This window comes from Hoplias malabaricus, chromosome 3, assembly GCF_029633855.1.
Source record: "Hoplias malabaricus isolate fHopMal1 chromosome 3, fHopMal1.hap1, whole genome shotgun sequence".
Classification (NCBI taxonomy): Eukaryota; Metazoa; Chordata; class Actinopteri; order Characiformes; family Erythrinidae; genus Hoplias; species Hoplias malabaricus.
The window spans coordinates 78,771,191-78,781,190 of NC_089802.1; the positions used below are offsets into that span (position 1 = coordinate 78,771,191).

General features: G+C 45.2%; 1 protein-coding gene across 3 annotated transcripts in view; it reads left to right on the forward strand.

Moving 5' to 3' along the window:
- The window catches only part of rab11fip4b (RAB11 family interacting protein 4 (class II) b), a 28,146-nt gene that overhangs the window by 4,623 nt on the left and 13,523 nt on the right, over positions 1-10,000 (forward strand). For all 3 annotated transcript variants that reach the window (XM_066664972.1, XM_066664970.1, XM_066664971.1), the window contains 2 exons: positions 8,012-8,151; positions 8,461-8,643. In XM_066664972.1, coding sequence (XP_066521069.1) covers positions 8,018-8,151; positions 8,461-8,643 — 317 coding nt within the window. In that variant the 5' untranslated portion in view covers positions 8,012-8,017. The remainder of the gene's footprint in view (positions 1-8,011; positions 8,152-8,460; positions 8,644-10,000) is intronic.

A 10,000-nucleotide genomic window follows, 5' to 3' on the forward strand; every position in this document is an offset into this window, starting at 1 on the left:
CACCCTCCACTTTCCCCCTGTTCCTCAGCGCTCAGGACCCCCCACAGAGCAGGTGTGATGTGGTGGCGGATCATCCTCAGCGCTGCAGTGACACTGACGTGGTGGTGGTGTGTTAGTGTGTGTTGTGCTGGTGTAGAGTGGATCAGACACAGCAGTGCTGCTGGAGTTTTTAAACCCTGTGTCCACTCTCTGTCCACTCTGTGAGACACTCCTCCCTCGTTGGTCCACCTTGTAGATGTAGAGTCAGAGACAGTAGCTCATCTGTCGCTGCACAGTGTGTGTCGCTCGTCCTCTAGTCCTTCATCAGTGACACACGACGCTGTCGGTGGGCGGTGGAACTGTGTTCTCTGGACTGTGTTGGTTCAGACAGCTGGGCGTATCTTAGGATCATTTGGAGTGGTGTTTGTTTCAGAGCTAATCCTCCAGAGAAAGACAGAGAGATGGAAGTTAGTGGGAAATTAACACTTTTTATTTCTGCCAGAGAATGTGGGGGATGGAGAGAACACATGGAGTGATAACTTTCTCATCTCTCTCTCTGTGTCTCTCGCTCTGTCTCTCTCTCTCTCTCTCTCTCTCTCTCTCTGTCTCTCTCTCTCTCTCTCTCTCTCTCTCTCTCTCTCTCTCTGTCTCTCTCTCTCTGTCTCTCGCTCTCTCGCTCTCTGTCTCTCTCGCTCTCTCTCTCTCGCTCTCTGTCTCTCTCGCTCTCTGTCTGTCTCTTTCTGTCTCTCGCTCTGTCTCTCTCTCTGTCTCTCTCTCTGTCTCTCTCGCTCTCTCTCTCTCGCTCTCTCTCTCTCGCTCTCTGTCTGTCTCTTTCTGTCTCTCGCTCTGTCTCTCTCTCTGTCTCTCTCTCTCTCTCTCTCTCTCTCTCTCTCTCTCTCTTGTTCCTTGTTGATAACTAAACTCAGATGTTTGCATGAATTTCCCTGAATGCACATAAGCTAGTGTGATTATATCAGAGACGTTACAGCAGTGACACAGTGAGGATGTGGCGGTGTGACACTGAGGCTCATCGTGTGCTGGTGTTGATGTTTAGTTCTGAATCACAAACACCACTCCAGCTCTTCTCAAAGATAGTGGAAGTAGAGCTGTCCAACTCCACCCACTATCGTCAGATACCAGTGGCGGATGCTGGTCTTTCAAGGAGGGGAAGCTCAATTTCGGCCTACTTCATAAAATGTGTGGGTTTATTTATACGTAAATTCTCCCCTCCGTTCCTTTTTAAGAAAATGATCTGTGACCCTGTCGTCCCAACAAGGCGTCTTTTCCAGGGACTTGACTAGTGTCCCCTCAATGGCCAGCAGAGCTAGGCTTAAACGGCCTTGGCCCATGTGAAGTGTGTCCGCCTGTGAGTGCTTTGTGACGGTGGAGGGGCTCAGCAGCACCCGCTGGACAGAAACTGTGATAGAAGTCAGAAAGAGTGATAGAAGTCCGTCTCCAAACACAAGCAGCTACAAAAAACCCACCAGAAATAGAAGCTCGATTTGTCGCTAGTCGTTTTTAACAAAGTAAATGCCGCTAAGAGAAAGTCTCCGGTTCAACGCAGAACAGAATGAAAATGTAATGCTCCCACGGATCTTTACACCAAAGGGTCGCTGATTCGCTCATTTCGCTGTCAATCAAAAAGGGATTCAGCCTCAGACAGATCATCCAATCATCATGCAGAAGCTGAGCGTCCGGGCCAGCCGAGGCCAGCCCACTGCCCCATAGACCCCCAGAGACGCTGAGCGTCCGATGGGCGGGACAAAGCCCAGCATTTATCCAATGACTCGTCTCGTTTCGCTGCACTTCGCTGCTTCGCTACTGAACTCTGTTTAAAGCACTGTGAAGCTGCGGGAATGATTGAGAGGAAAGCCGTGTCTTTACCAGTGATAAGAAGCTGATTCTGAACAAAAGTTGAGCGCGTTGTAGTGCATATTTATTCAATCACATGTACACAACAGTATATATTTGATCACTTATTTTTTGACATTTTAGGAGAAGCTGAGCTTCCCTCGCAGTCTTAGAGCCATCGCCTCTGTCAGCTAGCCAATCAGATTTCAGTGTGGCTTTAAATGGTTTTTGATGTTTTATTGTTGTTGAATATCTTTTTTATGCTCCATTTTCTTTTCTGTGTCTTAAAGTGAGGGTTAGAGGTGAATCTAGTGACAGCTCTACACCTGCGTAGTGTCATCTCACACACACACACACACAGACGAATGTATTTCCCAAGTGTAGTTTAAATATAGTAGTGGTATTCTGTCAGATACAGGTCTCTATGTCCCTGGTTTTGAGGTGTGTGTGTGGTTGTGGTTGTGTGTGTGTGTGTGGTTGTTTGAGTTTCGTCTGAGCATCCACTTCCTCTCTACATCTTTTTGTAGTTTCTGTTTAGGAGATGGTGTGTTTGTCTCGTTGTTTTTACAATGCCTGGGGTATTAGCTCTTGTTGGCCACATTATCGGAAACACCAGCACCTGCTCGAGTCACTGCTGCGTGTTTGTGAAGTGCATCCTATAGTTCTTTAAAAGCAACCAGATTCTGACCAGAGACACTTATATGTGAAAGTGTTTGGGGTGGGGGACCGCTGTCAGACAAACACACACACACACACTCACACACACACCCATGTCAAAGTCACTAGTGAATATTATTCACCACCCAGTGTCTGGACGGCAGTGTTCTGTGCAGATAAAGCCACTCCACTGGCAGAAAAACTCTGATATTAATAACATCCCTGCAGCTGTGGGTGGGTTGAGTGTTTAGTGGTTAGTTTGTTGAAGTGAGGCACTGGAGAGGAATAAATCAGACTCTTAATCAAACAGGAGTCGTGTCGCTTCAAGGCCTTCGCTGCTGTGTTCTAATCTGTGTTTTCCTCCAGATAATGAAGGAGTTAATATGGAAATCGGGACGGAGCCGAAGGGCGCCTCGGGTTCAAGGGCGAATATCGAGAGCAGGTTCTAAAAAGGGAAACAGCCGGAGTGTGTGTTAACTCCGCTAGTGAGTAATTAGCTTGTTAAATGGTCTGAGTTTAATCTGGAGAGGATATAAAGGCTCTGGTTTTTAATACCTTCAGGGAGCGCAGGAGCCTTCCGCAGTTCATCAGAGACTTTACTTAGAACTGAAGAAAGCTTGGGTTATGTTATGATGGCAGTTAGCTTATCATTGTACAGCTCAGCACACTTGGAGGAGAACGCTAACTGCCTGCTTCAGCTACATTAGCTTAAAGGCTAAGCAGCAGCTCTATGAAAGTGTCAAACAAATAAATACAGTGGAAGTTGAGTTCCTAACTTGTGTTTATTTAGAGTCAGAAAACATTTTTTTTCTTACTAATTCAAGGAATAAGGTTTAAAAGACCGTTGCCCCCCCCCCCAAAGGTGTTGGGAAACTCTAATAGGCGTCTTGCCTGTGACGTAGATGGTGGACAACAACTCTAGACGCTGCACTTAATTTAATGCAAATTGTTTTCCAACAATATGGGCATGTAAGGACACCAACGAAAGGTGTTCAAGAGCCTCTGTAACATGGAGGTAAACAGGGTAAGGACACTCACTTCGCCTGTTTTAGTTGGTGTTAGTTAACGTTAGCTTGACTCGCTAAACTCGGTGCTCAGATTATACTCGGCTACGTAGCTGCATTACGGAGGTTTATAGTGTCGGATGAATTCGAGTTCGACTTCGATCACATTTACAAGAATAACGGTACCTCTACATTTGAGTTTAGCTTATTGCTAGGCTATTGTCATGAATAATGTTGGTTATTTAGCTAGATACTGTCATAACAGTCAGTCATAACGGTGTTTTACCGCGGCGTTGTTCAGCTGTTGTCCACCAGTGACGTCACGGTCGCGTTCGAGAATTTCCGTAGAGAGCTCGGGTTTTTCCGTCAGTTTAATAAAATTGTCAGTTTTAACGCAAATTAAGCTGCTATTTTCATTTTAATTCATACTTATATCTGTCAGTGACTACAATAATGTGGAATATTCATGGAGGTCCATTGAGTGGTGCTTAGCCTTTAAAGCAACATTAAGTAAGAGATGTTACTCTTTGCCATTGGTTTCCAACTACAGCTGCAGAGTGTAGTTCACATTTACAGCACTGTCCTGGAATAAAGGGGGAGGAATGGTGTGGATTCCTACCCTTCTATGAAAGTTAAAAAGTGTAGTTTCTGCAGTGCTAAGCTCAGAGTAGCGTCAACAAAGGCTCAGTTCTCCTTGTTACAGGTCAGTGGAGCATCACTGTGATTTTGAAGCTGTTATTTTAAGGTCAAAATACTACCTACTGTTTCTTTAAGATTTGGATGACAGTACATGACATTAAGTCTGAACAGTTTCCTGCATTTTAAATGATCCTACACTGAACAACTGCTGCAGAACTGAACTCTGCAGTGAACTCGCAGAGGAAAGAAAAATCAAAAAGGAGATCTCCTTAAAATCTCAGTCATTTCTCCGAGACGACAATGAGATCAGATCAAAACATAAAGGAGACTTCGGTTTAAAGTTCTGCTCAAATATATCTCCTGAGATTAAGGCCTTCAGTGATCTCACATGTCTCCGTTGGAGCTTTAGTGGAGATCTCACCGAATTCCCAAACTGCTCAAATTTGCCAGAAGAGCTAAATCCTTCTCACTCATTTGTCTCTCCTATATCTCCTTTATCTATTTCCAATGTCTCATGACTCTCATTCTCAGGAGAGATGTCTCCTGAGCCATTACAGAGCAACCTTTGAGCAATAACATTGTCTTCTGGACTCGTATGAACCCAGGCAAAATTCATGCGCTCTTCTGTCACTTGTCGATGCTGATAAACACAAAAAAGAGAAGGTGTTTCAGCTCGACGACAGGTTTTCACTGTGTTTGCAGTGGTGTAAATGATAAAGGACGAGAGAAACACATTTCTGTGTGTGAGAAATTTAGTGAGTGCTTGGTATTCGACCATAAACCGCCTTAAACCACTGTGTTCTCTAAAAGCTCCACTGAACACGCAACACCTGCTGCTGTTCCTTTCTTTTCTTGCTCTCTTCTGCTGTTGTTTACCAGCGAGCGCCACAAGTCGGTCAATACGGTCAAAAAGGGCTGTGCTGAAAAAATCCTGACATTTCTTAAGTCCAACCACTGGTATAAACCTCAGGAGGCAAAATATCTCAGACAATGCCCTACACACACACACACACACACACACACACACACACACACACACACACACAATCACAGCATCGACTGATCCAGAACCTGCAGATTGGCCAGTTACAAATATCACTGCACATATTTCAGTCGTCTGTTTGCAGATTTTAAATAATTTAGAGTGTACTTGATGTGCTTTGTTTGTTTATATTTTTTCAGAGCTCCTCACAAGTGTCAGGAGAGATGTAATTGCTATTGTTCAGGTTCCTACATGATCCCTGCCTCATTAAATCTGTGTACATTAGGTTTTTGTTTGGACGGGGCTTGAGTTGAAGGCATAACCTGAGCAACTGGGTAGTTGTGCAAGAGGCAGGTGTTTCATTACATTTAACTCTCCTCTCTCTTTCACACACACACACACACACACACACACCTGATGCTCTTCTTGGCAAGAACACAGAGCTCTGAGATCACCAGAAGCCTCGGATTGTGTTACCTACAACAGCTCTAGAGTTTTCAGCTGATACCAGGTCAGCGTCAGGGATCCTGTAAAATTAACCTGGACTTCATTCTACACTCATTGGGAGGAGCATGGTGAGAGTGTGTGTGTGTGTGTGTGTGTGTGTGTGTGTTGTATATTGTTGTGAATATAGGAGTTGGGAATATGTTTGGAAATATTAAATTGGGATTTTTCTGATTAATATTGTGACTGTGATTTAAGGTCCAAGCCTTGTGTTTTGTTAAGTCGGTCATGACTGTGATGTCATAATACATAAGGGTTTGGTTGCTTCTGATTGGTTTAGCTCATCTAGAGTCAGTTAAAAAATTCTGTGTTAATGAGTTAAATTTCTTCACCCAAATGTTTAAACTGAAAGAGCCATGGTGTGTAATTGTAGTTTTGATTAAAAAAAATAAAATAAACGTTGATTTCGGTGCTCAGTTTCCTCCTGTGGTACTTTCCCCATGACACTCAGTTTCTGTTTGGACTCAGAATCAGTCTTTTCTGAAATATATTTAGATGTGGGAAAGTACAACAAAAAACAAAAACACCAACACAATTCGTCAGCTTTAGAAACTCAATGCATACTGCTGGCCTTATTCAAGGCGTGCCTCAGGGCTCAATCTTCAGCCCAGTGTTGTTGCTGGATGTGACGTTCCTCTGTTGAATGGTTATTAATGTGAGCTTATGATGGTGTTGATTTTTGTGATTTGCAGCTTTTGTCCCAACAAACACACACTTCTCCTCTGGCATTCCATCTCACTAATTCACTCGCTCCCCTTCACAAAGGAGCCTGTTTGGTTTCGGCTTTCAGGCTTTTATTATGGCAACAAAGAGACGTGCACACTGGCCGCGTCCCATCTTACATAACCCGGGCGACTCGGCTCGGTCCAGCAGATTCTGAGAGGAGAGCTAAAGCCTGACTGAATCACACTGCCTCCTTTTCAAAATTCCAAGAAGTGTTTTGATTCGAGCTTGATTAAATAATGATTACTGCACTTGCACATTAATGTGTGAATCTGGCGTCCACCAAACCACACACTGAGAAACAAGACCACACACACTTTTACTGTGTGCTACCTAAATCATAAAACACGGGATAAAACGAGTCTTTCCGCTTCTGACGTCAAGTGCAGAGACTTTAGAATGGCCCCGCCCCCTCGTCTGAGTCTGTCCAATCACAGCGCTGGACCCGTGTTTATGTGAGAGCGCAAAGACGAGGTTAAACTCAGCGAAACAGACACAACGAGCGCGGAGAAATAAGAGCACTGAGTAAAAACGGAGAAGAAAGAGAACAGAGTGAAAACGGCTAAAAACCAGAGCTTCTGCTCCTCGCTCCTCACTGCTGTGCGCTCGGGGTCGGGGTGAACAGCGAGTGGCTCATTATCATTTAAAGGAACAGGTGCTGAAAGCGGGCGTTCTGAACAGGGGCTGTTTACACAGGGGAGAACACTGCTGTGGGGCTCGTGGGGTTTGGACCGAAGCGGGTCACAGACGTTTCATTAAGAAAAAGAACTGTGTTTGAGATTTTGGTGCTGGCATCAAAACTCGGGACAGCGCTGTCAGACACGGGCACAAATTCAGAGTGTATCTAAATGTTTGTACACACCCTTATAGCGAGTGAATTTAACTAATTCAAGGTTCACACCTTTTGAACGAGTGTAAACAGTTTGTGTGGAAAAGCGTGAGATGTAACGTGTTCTCTGAAGTGAACGAGCTGCAGTGATGATGGCTGAACACCATCATATCCTCATATCAATGTTCCAGTGTCTCGTCTGTGGAGCGGAGGCTGTTACTGCAACAAAATGCCCATAATTAATATATATATGAGCAGAGATTCAGGAACGTCTGGTCACAGTGTGTGTACTACTTTGTATAACACAGAGACACTTATTCAGCTCGTAGTGGATCACACACACACACACACACACACACACACACACACAAATACAGTCGGATGTGTGTGTGACGGTCAAATGCAAAAATGTGCATAATTACCTGAATAGTACTGTTCACCTGTCCACATTGTGACTGTCTCTCTCTCTCTGTCTTTCTCTCTCACTCTTTCTCTGTCTCTGTCTTTCTCACTCTTATTTTCATTCTCTCTCTCTTTCCTTATTCACACTCTCACACTCACACACACACTCTCACACACACACACTCTCTGATGTTGTATATTGACAGTTAGCTGTGGAACCGGTTTAATACAGCACACAATGGGTGGCAGTTTATATATATATATATATACACACACACACACACACACACACACACACACACACACACACGCTGGAATAATGGGGTTGCGTTTCCTCTGGAGACTAAGACTTGTGCAGAGTACTACACTAATGTTGGGATTGCACTAAAACTTGTAGCACATTTACAAGCTGTGTGTGTGTGTGTGTGTATGTGTGTGCAGGTGGCGATGTCTGTGTGTGAGGATGAGTCGGACCGGGACAGTGCAGTGGAGAGTGCTGCAGGGTCTGAGCTCTCGGATGGAGGAAGAGGAGGTGGAGAGAGAGAGGAGACACTGCCGAGACTCTACTTACCTGGAGACAAGTCAGTTTCCACACACACACACACACACACACACACACACACGGTACAACAGCAGGGGTGTAAATCCTCTGTGGAGCATTAGAGCGGTGATCTCTGGAGCGATGGAGCCCCGTCCCTCTGTTGTTCGTGATCCTGAACTAACATCAGGCCTAGTGTTAATGTGGCTGAACACCATCAGACTCTCACAGCAATGTTCCAGCGTCTAGTGGAAAGCCTCCCCAGGAGAGCAGAGCCGTTTGTCTGTTTTCTTTAAGCTCAGACTCAGGGAGGTCCTGGATTAACCCCTCATTCTCCGCTGTGGTTTTTCAGGTCTGAGGAGTTGAGTATGAACCCCCGCGTGACCTCTGACCTCTCGGCCCGGTCGTCCGCCTCGCTGAACGAGGAGCAGTTTGAGGATTACGGGGAGGGAGAGGACGAGTACAGCTCCATCAGCCCTGAGGACGACAGGCGCACCAACGGCTTCTCCGACATGGGCTCCTCCGGGCAATCCAGGTGTGTGTGAGTGTGTGAGTGTGTGAGTGTGTGTGTGTGTGAGTGTGTGTGTGTGTGTGTGTGTCAACGTCCCAGCAGTGTGTCACCTTCCCCAGGTTTATTCGATCAGTCGAGACTTATGTGGTGTACACCGTTCAGTCACCGTCCAAACACACACTGTCAGGAGTCACACACCCCCCCAGCACGTCCCGTCACCTCCCCGACCACATCCAGGCCTTTTTTAAGGTGGTACAGAAAAGACGTGGTGACTTCCTGTGAGCTGTAAATATGAACACAGCACTCAGCCACTGTTCACAACGGAGGTAGAGCTCCTCTTTAGTGAAACGTCCGTCCTGTCCCTGTTTTTAATTTAATAAATACATAGACGAGAGGCGTTAAGCTCTGAGCGTCGTTGGAGGAGTGGAAGAGCAGAGTCATCTCTGGAGTGGAAACTAATTATATCACATTTAGACTGAAACTTCATGACCTCACGCCCTCCAGTGTTTCACCAGAAGGTAACGGGACACTCCCAAAACACACACAGTTTCATATGAAGCAACTCAGTCTTACACACGGTTATCTCACTGTCTCATGGGGGGGAGGGGAGGGGGGGGGTGACGTCAGAGAGCTCAGAAGAACCTTAAGAAGATAATCTGCCCATATTTTCTCACATAATCAAGTGTCATCAGTCGGTCAGGATTAGCCCGGACTACTTTAGACATCATTAGTTTGGAGTGACGTGCTGCTGACGGTCCTCAGCCACACGAGGCCAATCCACTGCTTCTTTTCAAACCGTTGCTAATGCAACAGCACTGCGGAGATTAGCTGTGGTGGCTAACCTTCTGTAAAACCAAGGATCGTCCCGTGTTCTGACACTAAAACACGTGTTCTGTATTAAAACAGAGAATTCACTTCTCATTGGTCGTAAGTCACAGTATCCAGCCAATCAGACGAGCGAATTTCCTCTTTTGAACTGGATTTAAATACTGCGCCCCGTGACACTGTTTTACCACAATTTTCAGAAAATTGAACATATTACATAGTAATTTTTTTTTTAAATGTTTGAATTTGCCTTCACACCCATTAAGACGAGTGTGTGAAGATCAAAGCAAGCCGTCAGCTCTGATAATGAGTTCAAAATGAGCTTTTATTAGACATTAGCCGCATTAGCTTCAGAGCAGAACTGAGGAAGATAGAAGGAAATTATTTAAATATTATTTAAATTAAAAGTTGAGCTGTCAGAGCTGATGCATATTGAAGGAGTGTGTGTGTGTGTGTGTGTGTGTGTTACTCACATTGTGAGGACTTGACTAGTCATTACGTGTTAGTGGTTTTTGGGGTGGGGGGCAGTAGCTGGAAAAGCGAAGTGGTGGTGGAG